Here is a 22,217-nt window from a genome sequence, read left to right on the forward strand (position 1 = left end):
GGTGCTGTTTGGAAGTGAGGATGGAAAGACTTCGTCTTGCGTACTTTGGACATGTGATCAGGAGGGACCAATCCCTTGAGAAAGACATCATGCTTGTTAAGGTGGAAGGTCAATAAAAAGAGGAAGAACCTTGACAAGATGGATTGACACAGTGGCTGTAATGATGGGCTCAAACATAGCAATGATTGCGATGATGGTGAGATACCAGGCAGTGTTTCCTTCTGTTGTACATAGGGTCACTATGAGTTAGAACCGAGTTGATGACACCTAACAACAACAACAAGTATCTCCTACTTCAAGGTCATTGTTTCTTAGAAGGGGATCAGGGTGAACAATAAATGTGGGAAAGAGCACAGATATGGAGGCTAGTAATCTCATGGTCCTGACGCCTATCGTTCTCCAGTGGCCTTTGGCCCACTTTAGACTTTCTTTTTTCCTTAGCAACGATTGCGTGGATGGCACAGGACTGGGGTGTATTTCCTTCTGTGGTACATGGGGCCTCTGTAAGCTGGAACTGACTCGATGGCACCTAAAAACAGCAACAATAAACTCCTTTATTTAAAATCCATTTCTTTTGTGTCCTCACTTGCCCAAATCTCTTCAGATGCCAACCTAAATCCTTTTCTTGTAGAAATTCTCACTGCTATGTCTCTTCTAGAAATCTCCATTGAAGAGGATCAGATTGGCATAATGGATAAGAAAACATGGCACATTTCTATATTGTCTACAAGAGACCAATTTTAAATTAAAGGCCACAAATTGGTTGAAAGGATGAGGAAAAAGTGTTCTATGCAACAGAAACCAAAAGAATGCTGGAGAGGTTATATTAATATGAGATAAAATAGATTTTAAGTAGAAAAAAATGTTATGAGACAAAGAAGGGCATTATATAATGATAAAAGGATCAATTCATGAAGAAGAGATAATAATTTTAAATACGAATGCACGTAAAAGTAGATCCAGAAAATATGTGAAGTGAATACTGACATACGTAAAGGGAGAAATAGACAGTTCTACAACAATAGTTAGAGACTTTAACACATCATTTTCAATAATAGTTAGAATATTGAGACGAAAGCCAACAAGGAAATGGAGAACCTGAACTACAGTATAAACTAACAAGATCTAAATGACATTTATAGAACACTTTGCCAGATGACAGCAGGATATACATTCTTCTCCAGTGTATATGGATCATTCTCCAAGGTAGACCACATGTTAGGACACACACACACAAAAAAAAAAAAACTCAATAAATTTTAAAGGATTGAAAATATACAAAGCTATCTGACAATAATGTAATGAAACTAGAAATTAATATTACACGGAGATTTCACAGATATATGGAAATTAAACAACACACTATTAAGCAACTAATTAGTCAAAGAAGAAATCACAGGGGAAATTAAAAATATTTAAAGACAAATGAAAAAGAAAGCATACCATCCCAAAACCTATGGGATGCAGTGAAAGCAGTATTCAAATGGAAATATACCTGAAAATACCTATATTAAAAGAGAAGAAGAGTTCAAAATAAAAATCTAAGTTTATACCTTGAGAAACTAGAAAAAGAAGAGCAAACAAATCCCAAAACAACCTGAAAAGGGGAAATAATAAAGATTAGAGCAGAGGTAAATGAAATAAAGAATAGGAAAAAATATAGAGAGAATCAACAAAACAAGTTGCTTCTTTGAAAAGATCAGTAAAATAGACAAACCTAGCTACTAGACAGCAAAAAAAAAGAAAGAAAGAAAAAAAACCAGAGAATACTGAAGTAACTAAATTCAGAAATGAAAGTGACAACATTGCTCCTGACCTTATCACAATTAAAATGGATATAAGAGAATACTATGAAAAACTGTATGCCAAAAACTTGGATAAGCTAGATGAAATACAAGGAGTCCCTAGGTGACACAAATGGCTAAATGCTCAACTACTAGTCAAAAGGTTGGTGGTTCAAATTTCCCAAAGGCACCTCAGAAGAGAGGCCTGGTGAGCTATTTCTGAGAGGACACAACCTTGAAAATCCTATGGAGCAATTCTCCTCTGTAGACATGTGATTGCCATGAATCAGCATTGACTCAATGGCAACTAACAATAGTAGATGAAATGCATGAATTCCTAGAAACATACAAACCACCTAAATTTTCTGAAGAAATAGAAAATCTTAACAGACCTATAACAAGGGAAAAGATTGAATCAGTAATCAAAAATCTCCCAACAAAGAATAATCCAGGATCAGATGGCTTCATTGGTGAATTCTACCAAACATTTAAAGAAGAACTAACAGCAATTCTTCTCAAATGCTTCCAAAAAAAAGAAGAAGAAGGAGTCGAGCACTACCCTGATACCAAAGTCAGATAAAAACACCATAAGAAAAGAAAACTACAGACCAGTATCTCTTATGAATACAGGTACAAAAATCATCAAAAATACTAGCAAACTGAGTCTGACATACCGTATTTTTAAGCAAATAATGTGTGCCTTCTGTGTTTGCCAACTGCTGCCTCCTCCCAGGAGATATTTTTGTAAATATGCTATGCTATTTTTTTTTTCTACCACAACATTTTTAAAAAACTGGCATTGAGACACTTACTAAAATCCTCTCAGGGGGAGGAAGTAGTTTGCAAATAAATGCAGAAGGCATGCATTATTTGTGTAAAAATATGGTATATTAAAATGATTATCCCACCATGACCAAGTGAGATTTACTCCAAGAGTGAAAGTGTGGTTCAGCATAACAAAATCAAGCAATGCAATACACCACATTACTAGAATGAAAGAAAAAATATTTACTTGATCACCTCAACACTGAAACAGCATTTGACAAAAACCAACAGCCTTTTATGATAAGTTACTCAACAAATTAGAAATAGAAAGAAAATTCCTCAACATAATAAAGGACATTTATAAAAAAAAACTACAGGAGGCAGGGCCAAGATGGTGGAGTAGTCAGATGCTTCCGGTGGACCCTCTTACAACAAAGACATGAAAAACAAGTGAATTTATTATATACGACAATCTAGGACACCCGAACATCAAAGACAAAGTTAAGGAACTGGACTGAGTGGCAGGGGAAGGGACAGGTGGGAAGCAATGAGGAGTTGCCAGACCTGAGCTGGCAAGAGCCTGAGCCCTTCAGGCCTGATCAGCTCATGGGTGAGCGGTGAGGCAGGCAAGCAGTGGTGCTTGGGCAGTGCGTTTTCCGCACAAGGAGAGACCCAGCAGCATAGAGTCTATTCAGCCAATAGAACCAGTGAGAAGCAGCCCTTTATTGACAAAAGATGAGTACTTGTGACAGGCCAATAGCAGGGATTAAAAACACTACCATTATGGAAAAACCTCTTTCCCGTTTACCTCCCCACTCCCTGCTCTGCACTGGGTCCCAGACCAGCTTCAGCAATTGCCAAGTGCCCTGGGCTGGAAGCAGGCTCTGTCACATGCCCGCACCCATTCTCCCTGCCTTGGAGAGTGAACAAATTAACAAAGAGGGAAAAATAAACTGCTGGCTCCCCTAAGCCCAGAAAGCAGGGTAGGCATAGCTCTTTGCCTAGATGTAGGCATAAGGGATTCACGGACTTTGAGTGCCTTTCCCCCTGCAGAGACTTGTGTGGGCCCATTTCAACAGCATAGGCCCTCATTACCATCGTACAACAGGGTATATACCTGAAGTCTAACTTCAACTGTTTCAGCTGTGAAGTGACAGGTTCATGACATTTGACACTACTCTGCCCAATAAGCACGGTCTTCACCTACTCACATCAGGGGCCTGAGGACTGGTGGCTCTGCCCACACCACCTAGCCACTTGCATTAGGGACCAAAGAATAAGTGGTGCCACCCAGTCCTTACAGCCAACAGCATTGGTTGTTCATAGTCTGGCTGCAAAACCCGCCCAACTGCACCCTCTAAGGAACAGGGATATGCTTTTCTCCTGGACAATTGGAGGCAGCCGTCAGCCCGCTGCCTTGCTCAGTATATGTCCCCCTGCTGCAGCCAGATGCCAGTGCCTACACCAATCACATGTGCCTGTCAAGGACTGTAGGTGAGAGCCTACATCACACACTTGGTGGCTATCTACCTGGGCACCTGAGCTGAATCCATACAGGATGAGTGGGCAGACTCCTGAGCTTACATACCTAGTAACAGCTCTAACCACCTGGTGACAGGATATTAAAGCTTCAAAGGTGTCAATAATCAAACTAGCTCACATGAGCAGCCTATTTGGGCATATCAAAACAAAACAAGAGCTAGGATACAGTAAGCAAACATAAAAGAAAAAAATATAATAACTTATTGATGACTCAGAGACAACAGTCAATATCAAATCACATAAAGAGGCCATCCATCATGGCTTCAGCAAGCTCCCAAAATAAAGAATCTAGAAATTTTCCAGAGGAGGAAAATTCCTTGGAATTACCAGAGGCAGAATACAATAGATTAATATACAGAAATCTTCAAGAAATTAGGAAGGAAATTAATCAAAACACAGAACATGCCATAGAGGAAATTAAAAAAAGATTAGAGAAGAGCATAATGACAAATTTAACAGGCTGCAAGAATTCATAGACAGACAGCAATCAGAAATCTAGAAGATTAACAATAAAATTTCAGAATTAAACAACTCAATAGAAAGTCATAGGAGCAGAATTGAGGCAATGGAAGTCAGAATTAGAGAGACTGAAGATAAAGCACTTGAGACCAACTTCTTTGAGGAAAAATCAGATAAAAGGGTTAAAAAAAATGAAGAAACCCTAAGAATTATGTGGGATTTTATCAAGAGGAATAACCTGAGTGATTAGAGTACCAGAACAGGGGGGGACAACAGAAAATACAGAGAGAATTGTTGAAGATTTGTTGGCAGAAAACTTTCCTGATATCATGAAAGATGACAAGGTATCTATCCAAGATGCTCATCGAAAGCCACATGAGGTATATCCCAAAAGAAACTCACCAAGACATAATATACTCAAACTTGACAAAACCAAAGATAAAGAGAGAATTTTAAGAGTGGCTAGGGATACATGAAAAGTCATCTACAAAGGACAGTCAATAAGAATAACCTCAGACTACTCAGCAGAAACCAAGCAGGCAAGAAGGCAAGGGGATGACATATGTAAAGCCTTGAAGGGAAAAAAAAAAAAAAATGCCAGTAAAGAATTATATACCCAGCAAAACTGGCTCTCAAATATGATGATGAAATTAGGGCATTTCCAGATAAACAGAAGTTTAGGGAATTTGCAAAAAACAAACCAAAATTACAAGAAATACTAAAGGGAGTCCTCCTGTTAGGAAATCAATAACATCAGATAATGACCCCAGAATAAAACACAGGGCAGAGAAAAGAGATATTAACAAAAATAGGGAAGTCACAAAAATAAATCAAAGCTAAAACACTGAAAATAGGGAAACAGATGTCAATATGTAAAAGATGACACTGTTAAAACAAAAAAGAGGAACTTAAAAATGTAGACATAGACTTTGCATATGGAGAAGAAGGTGATATGTGATAGAAAGAAATAAAAGACTGGTATAAACTTAGAAAAATAGGGGTAAATATTAAGGTAACCACAGAGGAAACGAACAATCCTACAAGTCAAAATAAAAAAAAACTAGAAAAATATAAAAACTCAGCAAACACAAACAACGACAATGGAAAAGATGAAAACAAAATACATAAAGAAAAACGACTCAGCACAGAAAATTAAGTGGAACAAAGAAACCATGAACAGCACACAAAAAAAGACATCAAAATGACAGCACTAAACTCATACCTATCAAAAATTACGCTGAATGAAAATAGACTAACTGCACCAATAAAGAGACACAGAGTGGCAGATTGGATAAAAAACATGATCTGTCTATATACTGCCTACAAGAGACACACCTTAGACTTAAAGACACAAACAAACTAAACCTCAAAGGATGGAAAAAAATATATCAAGCAAACAACAACAAAAAAGAGCAAGAGTGGCAATATTAATCTCTGACAAAACAGACTTTCAAGTAAACCCCAACACAAAAGATAAGGAAGGACACTATATAATGATTAAAGGGTCAGTACACCAGGAGGACATAACTATAACAAATATTTATACACCCAACAACAGGGCTCCAAAATACATAAAATAAACTCTAACAGCTTTGAAAAGAGCAATAGACAGCTCCACAATAAGAGTAGGAGACTTCAACACATCAATTTTGGTGAAGGACAGAAAGTCCAGAAAGAAGATCAACAAAGACACCGAAGAGCTAAATACTACAATCAACCAACTTGATCTCATAGACATATACAGAATACTCCACCCAACAGCAGCCAAGTATACTTTCCTTTTCAACACATGGAACATTCTCCAGAATAGACCACATATTAGGCCATAAAGCAAGCCTTAACAAAATCCAACACATCAAAATATTACAAAGCATCTTTTCTGACCGTAAAACTATAAAACTAGAAATCAACAACAGAAAAAGCAAGGAAAAAAAAATCAAACACATGTAAACTGAACAACACCTTGCTCAAAAACTACTGGGTTATGTAAGAAATTAAGGATGGAATAAAGAAATTCATAGAATCAAACGAGAATGAAAACACATCCTACCAGAACCTTTGGGACACAGCAAAAGCAGTGCTCAGAGGTCAGTTGATAGCAATAAATGTACACGTCCAAAAAGAAGCGAGTGCCATAATCAAAACGTTAACCCTACAACTGGAATGCATAGAAAGAGAACAGCAAAAGAAGCCCTTAGGGGCCAGAAGAAAGGAAATAATAAGAATTAGAGCAGAATTAAATGAAATAGAGAATAGAAAAACAATTGAAAGAGTTAACAAGACCAAAACCTGGTTCTTTGAAAAGATCAACAAAATTGATAAACCATTGGCCAAACTGACAAAAGAAAAACAGGAGAGGAAGCAGATAACCAGTATAAGAAATGAAATGGGTGATGTTACAACACACCCAACTGAAATTAAAAGAATCATAACAGAATACTATGAAAAACTGTACTCTAACAAATGTGAAAACCTAGAGGAAATGGACAAATTTCTAGAAACTCACTACCTACCTAAACTAACACAAACAGAGGTAGAACAGCTAAATAAACCCATAACAAAAGAAGAGCTTGAAAAGCTAACTTAAAAACTCCCAACAAAAAAATGCTCTGGCCCGGATGATTTCACTGGAGAATTCTACCAGACTTTCAGAGAAGAGTTAACACTAAAGGTATTTCAGAGCATAGAAAAGGATGGAACACTCCCAAACTCATTCTATGAAGCCAGCATAACCCTGATACCAAACCAGGTAAAGACACCACAAAAAAAGAAAATTACAGACTGATATCCCTCATGAACATTGATGGAAAAATTCTCAACAAAATTGTAGACAATAGAATTCAGAAACGTATCAAAAAAATAATTCACCATGATCAAGTGGGATTTATACCAGGTATGCAGGGATTGTTCAACAATAGAAAAACAATCATTTAATCCATCACATAAATAAAACAGAAGAAAAGAACCACATGATCTTATCAATCGAGGCAGAAAAGGCATTTGACAAAGTCCAACACCCATTCATGATAAAAACTCAACAAAATAGGAATAGAAGGTAAATTCCTCAATATAATTAAGGGCATTTACACAAAGCCAATAGCCAACATTATCCTAAATGGAGAGACTTTGAAAGCATTCCCCTTGAGAACGAGAACCAAACAAGGATGCCCTTTATCACCACTCTTATTCAACATTGTGCGGGAGGTCCTAGCCAGAGCAATTAGGCTAGAAAAAGGAATAAAGGGCATCCCAATTGGTAGGGAAGAAGTCACAGTATCTCTGCTTGCAGGTGATATGATCTTATACATAGAAAACCAAAAAAAATCCGCAAGAAAACTACTAGAATTAATGAAATATTTCAGCAAAGTTTCAGGATATAACATAAACACACAAAAATCAGTTGGATTCCTTTATACCAACAAAGAGAACGTTGAAGAGGAAATCACCAAATCAATACAGTTTACAATAGCCCCCAAGAAGATAAAATAGTTAGGAATAAATCTAACCAGAGACATAAAAGATCTATACAATGAAAACTACAAGACACTACTGCAAGAAACCAAAAGACACCTGCATAAGTGGAGAAACATACTTGCTCATGGATAGGAAGACTCAACATTGTGAAAATGTCAGTTCTACCCAAAGCGATCTACAGATAAATGCAATCCCAATCCAAATTCCACCGGCATTTTTTAATGAGATGGAGAAACAAATCAGTAACTTCATATGGAAAGGGAAGAAGCCCTGGATAAGTAAAGCATTACCCAAGAAGAACAAAGTGGGAGGCCTCACACTACCTGATTTTAGAAACTATTATACCACCAGAGTAGTCAAAACAGCCTGGCACCAATACGAACACAGATACATAGACCAATGGAACAGAATTGAGAATCCAGACATAAATTCATCTACTTATGAGCAACTGATATTTGACAAAGGTCCAAAGTCCATTAACTGGGGAAAAGACAGTCTCTTTTAACAAGTGGTGCTGGCGTAACTGGATATCCATTTGCGAAAAACTGAAACAAGATCCATACCTCACACCATGCACAAAAACTAACTCAAAATGGATCAAAGACTTAAATATAAAATTGAAAACGATAAAGATCATGGAATACAAAATAAGGACAACACAAGGAGCCCTAATGCATGGCATAAATAGAATATGAACCATAAGTAACAATGCACAAGCACCGGAAGAGAGACTAGATAACTGGGAGCTCCTAAAAATCAAACACTTATGCTCATCAAAAGACTTCACCAAAAGAGTCAAAAGAAAACCTACAGACTGGGAAAAAATTTTGGCTATGACAAATCCGATCAGCGTCTAATCTCTAAAATCTACAAGATACTTCGAAACCTCAATAACAAAAAGACAAATAATCCAATTAAAAACTGGGCAAAAGATATGAACAGGCACTTCACCAAAGAAGATATTCAGGTGGCTAACAGACACATGAATGAATGCTCACGATCATTAGCCATTAGAGAAATGCAGATCAAAACTACAGTGAGATATCATCTCACCCCAACAAGGATAGCATTAATCCAAAAAACACAAAATAATAAATGCTAGAGAGGCTGTTGAGAGACTGGAACACTTATACACTTTTAGGAATGTAAAATAGAACAACCACTTTGGAAATCGATTTGGTGCTTCCTTAAAAAGCTAGAAATAGAAGTACCATATGATCCAGCCATCCTGCTCCTTTGAATATATCCTAGAGAAATAAGAGCCGTCAAACAAATAGATATATGCACACATATTTTCATTGCAGCTCTGTTCACAATAGCAAAAAGATGGAAACAACCTAGGTGCCCATCAATGTGTGACTGGATAAACAAATTATGCTATATCCACACAGTGGAATACTACGCAACGATAAAGAACAACCATGAAGCCATGAAACATCTTATAACATGGAGGAAGCTGGAGGTCATTATGCTAAGTGAATTTAGTCAGTCACAGAAGGACAAATATTGTATAAGACCACTATTATAAGAACTCAAGGAAAGGTTTAAACACAGAAGAAAACATTCTTTGATTGTTATGATGATGGGGAGGGACGGGGAGGGTTATTTACTAACTCGTTAGTAGATAAGAATTATCTTAGGTGAAGGGAAAGACAGCACATACTACAGGGGAAGTCAGAACAACTGGACTAAAGCAAAGCTAAGAAGTTCACTGAATGCAATCAAACACTTTAAGGGACAGAGTAGCAGGGGTAGGGCTCTGGGGACCATGCTTTCAGGGGACATCTAGGTCAATTGGCATAACAAAGCTTACTAAGAAAATGTTCTGCATCCTCCTTGGTAAGTGGCATATGGGGTCTTAAAAGCTTGCAAGCAGGCATCTAAGATGCATCAATTGGTCGCAACCACTTGGAATAAAGGAGAATGAAGAACACCAAAGACACAAGGAAACTAGTACCCAAGAGACAGAAAGGGCCACATAAACCAGAGACTTCATCAGCCTGAGACCAGAACTAGATGGTGCCCGGCTACCACCAATGACTGCCCTTACAGGGAACACAACAGAGAGTCCCCGATGAAGCAGGAGAAAGGTGGGTGCAGAACTCAAATTCTAGTAAGAAGACAAGACTTAATGGTCTGAGACTGGAGGAACCCTGGAAAGCATGGCCCCCAGATTCTCTATTAGCCCAGAACTAAAACAATTGCCAAGGCCAACTCTTCAGACAGGGAGTGGACTAGGAGCTGGTTGAATGGACATGGGGAATAAGGGGTGGAAAGGAGGAGTATGCTGTCACAATATGGGGTGAGCAATTAGGGTCAGACAACAATGTAAGTATAAATTTTTGTATGGGAGACTAACTTGAAATGTAAACTTCATTTAAACCACAACAAAAATAAAAATAAATTTAAAAAAATCTACAGCAAACATCATACTCAGTGTCAAACACTATATATATATATTCAGAAAAAGCAATACAAAACCACCACAACTGATGGCTCCAAGAGGTTGAAGCTAACCCCAGAGCAGAGTCAACTTCAGCAAACTTCAGTGGCCAACACTCCTCCAACTGAGAGCTGTCCTCGGATTCACCAGATGCCTCTATTATCCCCATCCAGCAGTTTCTTAACTAAGGTGACATTTTCCTTTTCCCGTTTTTTTTTTTGCTCTCCTTATAACATAATTACAGACCTTGTCACAAAGTTTAAAGAACTTCTATTCTCCTATATACACAATTTCCTTCTTAATTAAATCACTAATTCATTTGTCAAGTACGTATTTTGAGAACCTACCTTAATTCTAAATCCATCTCTTAGAATACTCCCCTACATGATTTACCCCCTTATTACCAGGTGGACACCTTATCTCTATTCCACAAGAGGTATAACTACTCATTTGTTTGTTTAATATCATGTTTGTGTTTTTGTTTGTTTGGGGTTTGTTGTTTCTCAATACACAAGGAAAGAGAGAGCTTATGGTGGAAAAGGGTGGTGAAATACAGAGTCAACCAGAGCACCATCACCAATTCTTTCTCTTCCATTTTTTATCACATTTTACTATCATTTTAGAAAAATTAGGAAATGCAGATAAATAAACATTTAATTATTTAAAGATTTTAACTATCTAAAATATCTCCTCTAGAAAATGCCACATATTAGAATATAGTCTTTCACATATTATCCTTTTTTATGTATGTACCAAAAACACCGTTTTCTTTCAAATGGGATGACATTAAATACATTCTTATGTAACTCAGTATTTTTTTTTTCAGTTAATATATCTTGAACATCCATTCAAGTCAACCAATGCAGATTTTAATTATTGCTTTAATCTTTAAGGACACTTACATGGTTATTCCATAATTTATTTTAAAAATAAGAAAATCCAGTATTATTTGACTTTAATTCCAGTATTCCCTATACATATATTGAACATAAGGAGAATTTGTTCCTCAGTACTTTTTTCATGACCCTCTGAGTAGTTAAATAATTTCTTCCTTAAGTCCTGCTTTCCTCATCAAGGTGTTATTAATGTTGCTATTTTGCTGATTTGTGGAAGCAGCTAGCATGGCTCCATATTTTGGCTCCTATGACTCTGAAGGCCTTGGAATCAACCTCAGAGCAATGGGCAGGGCTGATTCAAAGTGCTCTCCTGCAACTCAGAAACAGTGTAGACCACTGTGGAGAAAGGAGGTCAGAGAAAAGTCCCCTGACTTTTCCATTTGTATGCTTCTCCAGAGAGTCCTGCCATTGTTCTAACTGGAGAGCCTTTAGGCTGGACTCTTCCAAGTTATGAAAATCCATGGGATTCTCCTGGTGACTGCCTTACTAACCCCTTTGCAACACAGCACTGCTTTCTTAGAAAGGAGACTTGTGATTTAGGTCTTTAAGCTGCCCCATCTAATGAGATTATTTCCAGCTGAAATCCCTTAAATCTATGGTCTGTGAATGGAACCATTCTCCATTTTTCGTGCTATCAAAAAACCAAAACCAAACTAGTTACACTGAGTCAATTCTGATTCATGGAAACCCCAGGTCAAGTACAGCTGTGCTCCATAGGGTTTTCAATGGCTGTGATCTTTCAGAAGTAGATCACTAGGGCTTTCTTCTGGGGTGCCTCTGGGTCAACTAAAACTTCCAACCTTTCTGTTAGTAACAGAGCGCTTAATTGTTTGTGCCAACCAGCGACTCCTTTAGTGCTATTAAGGGTGGTTTATTTTATTCCTATTTTTATCTTAGTTTGGTCACTAATGTGAAAGAAGGAGGAAAAATTGAGACTATTGTTCCATCCTCATCTATCTTGGGAAGGATTTCACGACAGCATTGCCATTGCTCACTGTCTCTGCATAGCTTCTCCTAGGGTTTATTCTTGTTAAAGAAAAATATTCTTCTTTGTATACTTATAAAGCAATGAAGAATAAAAATTAAATTAATTTTTAAATCTTCTCAAACTTCTTCCATTAGCTAAATTATACCCGTTTATAACCTTCTTTCCATCCATGTCAGCCATCCTTGTCTAGTTATTCTACAACTCCACCCAATTTTTGTGTTTCTTGAGACTCAAGATTGAATCTGAGGGGGTTTTCACTAAAAAGTGGCCCTGTATTCCCTGTCCTAATTATGCCTGCTGTTTGATGTGTCCATTCTAGAAACCAATACTGAAGACTGAACCTAAAGAAGCTTCCAGAGAAGAGGGTGTCCAGAGGGGACCGAAAAAAGTGATGGTGCTGAAAGCAACAGAGCCGTTTGTATATGATTACGGAAAAGAGGAGAGAAAGATGTTTCATGCCACAGTGGCTACTGAGAGTGAATTCTTCCGAGTGAAGGTTTTTGATATAAGCCTGAAGGAGAAGTTTATCCCAAACAGGGTCATTGCCATATCCAATTATGTTGGCCGCAATGGCTTCTTGGAGGTGTATCGTGTCTCATCTGTTTCTAATCTTAATGCTGACCAAAAGATGGACATCTCAAGCACACTTATTGCAAATGCAAATGCAACTCCTAAAATCAGTCATCTTTGCTTGCAAGTTCAAGGAACATTTGTGAATGGGGTGTTTAAGGTCCATAAGGTAGGTTTACACCATTGTTTTATATAATTTTTCTTCTGCAACACTAGAATTTAAAAGTCTTTACTTGCCAGCTGGAATTTGGTCAACTTATGAACCCAGAATTCAAGGTCCCCCTTAGCAGGGATAGTTGGGTGGAATCTTCCCACTTAAGAGTATGGACTCAGTAATCTTTTACATTCTTCTTTCCAAAATATTTCCATATAAGTTCTTTAGAAAGCAATTTGATGGGAAACCTTGGCATTTTTTTTTTCAGCTCTGATGGTCATTCACAGCCATAGTGGTCCAGAGCAGCACAGAGTTTAGATCACCATATATATCCTTAGGATTTTATTTACTTCAGTTCTGCCTCATTTGTATCAGTGAACACGTTAACTTAATTGTGAGTAAAGAATTGCCCACTTGAGCTTGGATTCTGGTTGTGACCACCTGGGTAAGAAGTCATTGGACCATTCTCCCTTAGAATGTAACCATGATCAACAGTAAGCTACAATTATAATCATCTGGACATTAAAGTGCTGTCACCTTTGTCCCATTTATTCACTCATCAAATTATTGCTGAGCAATTTATTTTGGCATCAAATAATAAGAGACTAAAGATGAAAAATCTAAAGAATTCATGCAGTTTAACACCAGTTTACAAATATGGACCATATAATACAGAAAAGTTTGCTGAGGTCCAAAATTAGGGTGTATCTTCTAGCCTCAATAACCGATGTATACACCAAGCTTAGCTGACTTAACTTCTTATTTGAAGTATTTTTTCACATTCCATTATATATGTCTTCTAGGCTGACTCTTTAATTTTACCTGTGCTGTTTTCTATACTCTGTTTAAATGACTCTGTTAGTTTCCTAGGGCTGCTGTAACAAAATACAAAAAACTTTGGTTTATAAGAACAGAAATTTATTGTCTCATAGTTCTGGAGGCTAGAAGTACAAATCAACATGTCAGTCAATTCATGCTCTCTACAAAGTCTCTAGGGAAGATTACTACTTGTCTCTCCCAACTTCTGGTATCCTCAGGTTTTCCTTGGCTTGTATATGCATTTTCACAAGATTGTCCATCCTGTTTGTCTCTATCTCTGTATCTCTTCTCCTCTTTTATAAAAACACCAGTCATATAGGATTAGGACCCACCCTACTCCCGTGTAACCTCATATTAACTTGACTGACAACATCATCAAAAACCCTAACTTCAAACAAGGTCACATTCAGAAGTATGGGAGTTAGGATTTCATCATATTTTCTGTGGGGACACAAATTACTCTGTAACAATGGCAGTGCTTATATATGCATTTGTAGGACAAAAGAATAAAAGTATAAGTGAAATAGAAACTAGAACAATTGGACTGGACTGGATGATCTAGAATCAAAGAGGGTGGGCATGTTGGAGAAGAGTGAATAAATGGAAAAGATAGTAGAAGGAATTGCATGTTGAGTAACAATCTACTTAATAAGGACTTGAAACAATCTTTCTCAGCCATACAATGAATCTTGAATTGTCTTTTGTTTTTTTCTTTCTTCCCCCCTGTGCTGGGATAGCTGCCAAAGAAATCTAACAAGCTTATCAGATTCCTCTGTATCCAGGCTTCTTAAGAAACCTCAGCTGTCCTGAGGTAGAAACAGCAAAAATAAGGAAAACAGTTTTTCTGGAGGAGTCAGTCAGGTAGATAAATACCTAGAAGGTAGGCTAGACAGAAGATCTGAAAGGGGTCATATTCTGAACATTCATCTAAAGCTACTCCTAACTGTAATTCCTGGTCTACAACTCCTATATAACTTGTCAGAGACAAGTTTCCACTAACACTCTTGTACTTCTCTTAGATGTGGAAATTCCTTATCCAGACATTAGAAGATGGTTCTGTTTTTGTTTTATTTTTGCAGAAAAGGGTGGTGGAAAAACACATATTCTATGAAATACAAGATGATACAGGGAAGATGGAAGTAAGCGTGTTTGGACAATTAACCCGAATCAAATGTGAGGAAGGCGATGAATGTCAATTCATCTGCTTTGAATTGGAATCAAATGAAGAGAGGAGGCAGCTGAAATCTGTACTTCATAGTTTCATCAAGGTGGGAACTGCTTGGGGAATATCATTCTTCCAATGTGGTGGATTACTTCATTTATGCTTTAAGAAAACTAGACTGCTGCTATTACACAGAGAGTTCTGTAGGTAGCAAAAAAATTAAGCCTTGCGCTTTAACATGTACAAAGTTTTTCATTTTGTCTTTCTTCTTTTTTCCTTTCATTTCTTTCCTTCCTTCCTTCCATCCTTGAGAGAATATTTTTAATTACATTGAAAAGAGAAAATTCAGAGGAGCTTTCAAATGGTATGATACCTAGGTTAAATATTAAAGAATTTGTAAAATCTACCAAGGCTGAGATATAAGAATTTGAGCTTTATTAAGGCAGATTTGTTTCAAACCCTGACTCTGAGATTTCTAGTTGCCTGAAGAAATGAAATACTATGAACCTCAGGTTCCTCAGCTGAAAATGGGGGAAATATTTTCAACCTCAGAAAGTAGTTCTGAAGATTTGACAAGATAATGCATAGATATCACTTATCACAGTGACTTTCAAATCGTAAGCATTCAATATATTGTAGCTATTATTGTCAGCTATACATACATGGAAAAAAAAAAAGGAGAGTAACTTTCTAGAAAAAAAGAACACTGTGTATATAATGATCCAAAACTGTTAAGCACCATAAGGTGTTTTACAAACTTGTACTTTTGGTAGATGTGGGGTGGGGGAAGCCAGATAATGACTGGTCTTTTGTCAGAAGTTAAGGAACATGAATTTCATAGTAAATAGCAAAAAAAAAGAAAGAAAGAGAGAGGGAGAAAGAAGAAAAGAAAGGAAGGAAGGAAGAAAAGAAGGAAAGGAGGGAAGGATGGAGGAAGAAAGGAAGGGAGAAAGAGAGAGAGAGAAGAGAGAAAATACATGGGATGGAAATAAAGTCCTTTAGGAGGAGAACACATGTTTTTCTGACAACATCCTGGACAGTAGGTTAGAGGTAGGCCCCTGGAGATGGGAAGATCAGTCAGAAGTTTATTGCAGAAATCCAAACAAGAAGTGAAAAGTACAGGCAGGCTTGGGTGGATAAAGAGAAAGTCTTGTATTATTAGGTTACTTGTGACTAATTAGAGGATATTGGTAAGGGAGACGAAGGATTCAAAGATAATTTCGAGGTGGCTATCACAGGCATCTGGATGTTACCAGGTGGAAACCCCAGGTTCTTGCTCAGCATGACTCGTATCGACCAATAAACAAGAGACCGAGGTGGGAGAACAGGAAAGGCACCAGTCTGAGCCACTGCTGCCAAGACTGCGCCCCAAGGGTGAGGAGACAAGTTCCTTTTAAGGGGTTTACAAGTAGGGAGTTCATACAAGTTACGTCAGCAACATTCTTAATCATAATATGCAGACACAATGGGGTTTACATAAAACCTCCTAGCAAAAGCAGGATTCAAAAACAAAGCAGGGGTGGGGAGGAGGAAGCCCAGCAAAGGAAATGGGATTTTTAATGCAACACTGTGGGGGCTCTGTCTCATGGATGATGATGGTACCATTCACAAAAGTAAAGGACACAGTAGGAAGAGCAGAGTCCAGGGAACAAAAATGTGTTCTGCTTTGAACAGGTTAAGTTTTAAGTGACTGTAGGACTCAGAATGAGCCAGACACTCTTCTAAGGGCTTTCCATATATTAACTTATTTAATCTTTTGTGGTAAACAACAGCCAGGGGAGGAAGAGGATGATCAGCAGAGCTCATATCAAACCTAAATGACCAAGGATCCCCCTGAGCATTTCAGAACCCAGTGGTATCTGCCTTTAGTGAAATGCACATCCTGGTCTACAACAGACAGAGGTGGCTGGATCTACATGACAAAGTCCATGCTCTTTATCACACTCAAGCACACCCTTTTGGGATTCTTGGTAACACTAACCCAATCTAACATTGGAATCCAAACAAATAAAATACAAATGCTGATATATCCAGGCACACAGAAATGCACACATTCTTAGATCTCTATTTCTTGGTTCCATCATTGCAAACATCCCAACATTTATCTTCCCAGCTATTATGTCAGAAATATCTTTTGAACTCTCCTCTTACCTTTCTTCCCCAGTCAAAATCTTCCCCTCACCGTCCGATATTGGGTAAACCAGCTCCTTCCTCTCTCCTGTCGCTACCTGACACCTCTTGCCCAATCCATATGTGCTCATGGATATGAGTGAATATTTGATTTCAGGCTCCCAACCAAGGGAGGTGGGTGGTAGCTAAAGGACAGGAGTACATTAAAGGAGATGGGTGAGAGTGAGAGAAGAGACTTTAAAAAGGGAAGAGGGGAAGGGATGTGGCCCATGGGGAGTAGTTAACTACAGAGTGAGTGAAGGGAGATATGTATGACTAGCTGTATCTCAATTGGTCTTTATCTCTTTATTCTTCAAGGTTATCAAGACCAAGGAACACAACAAATAGCCACTCAGTCCTAATTCAAGTATGGAAGCTTGATTAGAGTCCTCCTTCTAAATCCCTGGCTGTCATTCATAGTGATGTTTATGGAGATAAGACCTACATATGGAAAAAGAAACCACATAGATATATCTGGTTGAAATAAGCAATATATTTACCAGCTATTAACTCTAGGTAACAGCATTAGAATTCTTTTGTTTTGTTTTGTATTTTCTAAGAACTACGTTTTTTGTCTATAAATTTTATAATTTGAAAAAAATAAAAAACCTTCTCCCCCGCACCTCTAGAGGTGTTTCCTAAGAGTCTCTGTAATCCATTTGTGAATTGCTGAAAAACAAATAGTTTGTGATCTGTAAATCAGGATGAGACACACAGGTCCACACTCTGGGTGGGATCTTTAGCGGAGAAGTCCCCGGCCAAGAATAAACAGTCTGTGGTGAGGTGGTTAAGAGCTCAGCTGCTAACCAAAATGTTGGCAGTCGAATCCACCAGCCACTCCTTGGAAACCCTGTGGGACAGTTCTACTCTCTCCTATAGAATTGCTATGAGTCAGAATTGACTTGACAGCAATGTGTTAGTTGGTTTACCCTGCACCAAAGAACCCAGATGAAGGGGCAGATAGGGCTGAAATCCAGCCTGTGCTTCCATTACCAAGTGCTTTTTCCTGGAGAGGAACTGCTTTAGCTCAGAACAAGAAATATCTTTTCAGAATCAGCCTTCTCAGAGAGGGCATAATTGGGTAATTTGTCTGCCAAAAGAGGTACCTTGTGATGATTTGTATGAAGGCACTAGTGTAGGTTAGAAGCATTTCTAGCACTGCCTGATGAGAAATATCTGGTCCCATTCATTTACTCAAGTACCAAAACCTCCTCAGTAGCTCTCCAATCACATTTCCTGGCTCTACATTTCACATAAGAGTCCCTGGGTGGTGCAAACAGTTAATGTGCTCAGCTGGTAACCAGAAGAGTCCACCCAGAGGTGCCTTGGAAGACAGGCCTGGCAATGTACTCTGAAAAATTAGTCATTGAAAACCTTATGGAGAAGTTCTACTCTGACACACAAGGGGCCTCCATAAGTTGAAGTCGATTTGTTGACTCACCACACTCTTTTTTTTTTTTTAAAGTAGGCTTGTTACCATCGAGGGCACGGAGGCACTCTGGACTCAATGGGTCCTTGTCTTTCTTTTGTAAGAATACACAGAGGAGACAATTTTTTGACAAGTAAAAGGAGTCAGTCAGGGCTCATGTCTCTCCAAAAGACTGAATCACAAGGGGAAGCAAGGCTAGGGCTTATATGGGTTCTGTGGGGACAATAGAGCAATGAATGTTCGGAGGGTTCCTTTGAAGGGGTAGGTACTCTTTGGAATGGTAGTGCATACTAATTAGATTGCGGGCACATCTGGAATCCAAGATGGAACCTGCTGACATTCAAGACAAAGTCCCCTCAGCAGCTCTCAGCATGACTTATCATGGGATATGGGATATGGCACAGGTGCACTGATCTCCCGTATTACTTTGCCCCCTTCAGTGGGCCAAAACAACAGTCACACTTTGTTTTTCTGTGCATGTGGAGCCTATAATAAGGGGAAAGGGACTAGAAAAATACTAAGGAGGAAGTAGTAATTCACAGGTCGTTCTAACCTTATTTTATGTTGACAGGATGTGGTTCTTGTTTACCCAACTTCTAGGTGGTAGTCTTTTAACAGCTCTTTTATTCTGCCAGCACAGTTAACCCTATCCGTCTCAAGCTTAGATGCTGAGAATAAGATTTAGACATTTTTTGTTTCCTAGACTAATGTTATCCTAATAGCATTCTGTTAGATATATTCAAGATAATTTTGGTCATTTTCAGGATCCAGATTATTAAGGCACTTGAGAAGTTATATTATCTAAAAATGAGAAAATTGAAGCCCAGAGAGATTGAGTGAAGTGGTCAAGATCAAAAATCACTCAGCCAGTTAGGAAATAGATTTCCTCCTGAGCAAACATCAAAGATTACTAAAACGTCCACCAAATTCAAATTTGATTAATGGACACTAAAAAAAAAAAAAGACTGCTTCATGCACAAATGATGTTTATATTCTGAGCTATTCCAATATTTCGAATTCATGTTGCTTTCTGTAAACTTTCTCTGATTAAGAGTTAGAGAAGGAATCATTTAAATGACCTGCCCAATGCCTTTTTTTTCCTTAAAATCATGTTAACTTCCATTTGAGCTTCTGTCTTCTAAGTATAAGGGTGCCCTTAAATGAGATGAGCAAGAAATGACACTCCATCCAAAAGATTGCCTCACTGATTTTTTTTTAACTTACACAGCTTAGTCCTCTAATTCCACGCCCCCACTTTATCTTATATTTTGCAATTTGCCTCATATCACAGTCCCTCCTTGGAGGAAAGTAAGGAAGAAACTAGAGATTCCCCTAGATTTGAAGTGCATGAACCAAAGAGATGGTCACAACAGTCCATAGAGATGCTTATCTATCACCATAGACATCTTAGAAATATGGTTTCTACCAATGCTTTGAAGATATTTAGGAGGCAAAGAAATAACTCTGGAAGGATCTCTAGGGTATCATAGTATGGCTACATTTAGAAGAGACAAACTCAGCTGTATAGGCAATATTCTTTCTCTATAGCTGTATGGCGAGACATGGAAATTAATTGCATCATTTTTTATACATTTTACACATCTTAAATTTTTTATGATTAATTTTAAAAGTCATTATTTCTTATGTTTATTTGTATTCACCTGTAAGACAAGTGATTATATTCTTACTGTAAAAAAAAAAATCAAATAATTTGATATCCTTTTTGAAACCTGGAACAATCACACTTTTTTCTCCAAAGAAAATCATCATCATCAGTTTACTGTGTATTGTTTCAGACCCCAGATATTTCCATTCATTTATATGTTCATATGTACATAAAGAAATACATCTTTGCTTATGGAAATTGTAATTAGAACGCCTCAGTCTCCTCATTGTAAAAATAGGATTAATAATTAATAACTATAATTAATTAATAGTTAATAAAAAACTCATTGTTTTCATATTATTGAGTTTTGAGAGTTCTTTATAAATTCTGGAAAGCAGTTCTTTCTCAGTTCTGTAACAGGCAAATATTAACTCCCAATCTATAGCTTACCTTTTCATTCTCTTAACAGTATTTTTTTAAGAGTAGAAGTTCGTCATTTTGGAAAAATTCGAATTATGAAAAGTGTTTTATATATTGTGCTTTTGGTGTTGTATCTAAAAATTTTTGCCTAAGCCGAGGTTCCCAAAGGTTTTCTGTTTTCTTCAAGAAGTTTTATTTTAGGTTTTTACGTTTAAGTCAATGATCCATTTCAAATTCATTTTTGTATAGAGAATGAGGAATGGATAAAGATTTATTCGTGCATATGGATAACTATTTGTTGAAAATATTAACCTTTTTTCATTGAATTGTGTTTGCACCTTACTAGCAAATCAATTGATTGTATATGTGTGGGTCCATTTCTGGGCTCCCTATTCTTTTCCATTCATCTACATGTCTATCCTTTTTCCAAAACCACAAAATTATCATATTATTTGTATTTCTTTAACAAATTACAGTGATTTCCCTAGGGTTTACAATATACCTCTTTAATTAATTGGAATCTATCTTCAAATAATATTATACTGCTTTGTGTATTGTGTAAGGATCTTCCAAAAACATACTCCTAATTTCTCCATTTCATATTTCTCAAATAGTCTACACACAATACATTGTTATTATTTTTGCTTTAGACCAGGGGTTGTCAAACTATGATCCCTGGGCCAAGTCTGGCCTTTTGCCTGTTTTTTTTTTTTTTTTTTTTTTAGTCTGCCATCTGTTTTTGTATAGCCCACAAGCTAAAAATTGTTTTTACATTTTTGTAATGATTGGAAAAAATTGAAAGAAAAATACTTTGTGGCACATTAAAATTGTATGAAATTCAAATTTCGGTCTCCATAATGAAGTTTTATTGGAACAGAAACATGTCCATTCATTTATGTATTTTCTATAACTGCCTTTGCAGTCAGTGGCAGAGTTAATTAGTTGCAACAGATACCATACATCCCACAAAGCTCCACTCAACCGCAGCAGGTTGTCTTCAAGTTCTTTCCTGTAATGGGTCAAGTCTACTGATGATTTTATTGAAGGCATTCTTCATCTTTCTAACTGTGTTTTTTCACTCGTAGCTATTTCATTAGATTCTTTCCCATGGTTTCCATTTCTCTGTTGAAAGTATCTATCTGATGATGCATGTTGTTGTTGTCTTTAGTTGCTGTCAGGTTGATCCCAACTCATAGCAACCCCGTGTGTGTAGAGCAGAACTACTCCATAGTATGTTGTCCACCTCTTTTAAATTCCCTATCTGATAGTTCCAACATATGTATCATATGTAACTTAGGATCTTTTTTAAGTGATTTGTCTCTTTATGGTGTTTTTTGTTTGTTTTGTTGTTTGCCTGTTGTTTTTCTTTTGCTTCTTTGTGTGCCTCACAATTTTTGCTGAAAGCCATCTGTGACAGTCAACAGTATGTATTCCTGTGAATAAGCATGGGTTGAGTCAATCTGGTCAGGAGTAGAGCTGGGTTTGTGATTTGTTGTTGTTGTTATGGTTACCACAGACTTAAAATTCCTCTGGAGCT

General features: G+C 37.4%; 1 protein-coding gene across 3 annotated transcripts in view; it reads left to right on the forward strand.

Moving 5' to 3' along the window:
• IFI16 (interferon gamma inducible protein 16) overlaps positions 1–19,617 on the forward strand; it is an 83,758-nt gene extending 64,141 nt beyond the window's left edge. The window contains exons 13-16 of one of the 3 annotated variants that reach the window (XM_023725357.1): positions 10,489–10,656; positions 12,671–13,090; positions 14,974–15,162; positions 17,544–19,617. In XM_023725357.1, the coding sequence (XP_023581125.1) occupies positions 10,489–10,656; positions 12,671–13,090; positions 14,974–15,162; positions 17,544–17,573 (807 nt within the window). In that variant the 3' untranslated portion in view covers positions 17,574–19,617. Of the gene's footprint in view, positions 1–10,488; positions 10,657–12,670; positions 13,091–14,973; positions 15,163–16,312; positions 16,374–17,543 lie in introns of those variants that run through there. The other 2 variants (XM_023725358.1, XM_023725359.1) reach the window with 2 other exon arrangements.
• The last annotated feature ends 2,600 nt before the right edge of the window (positions 19,618–22,217 follow it).

The sequence above is a fragment of the Trichechus manatus genome, unplaced genomic scaffold (assembly GCF_000243295.1).
Source record: "Trichechus manatus latirostris isolate Lorelei unplaced genomic scaffold, TriManLat1.0 scaffold00300, whole genome shotgun sequence".
In the NCBI taxonomy this organism is placed as follows: Eukaryota; Metazoa; Chordata; class Mammalia; order Sirenia; family Trichechidae; genus Trichechus; species Trichechus manatus.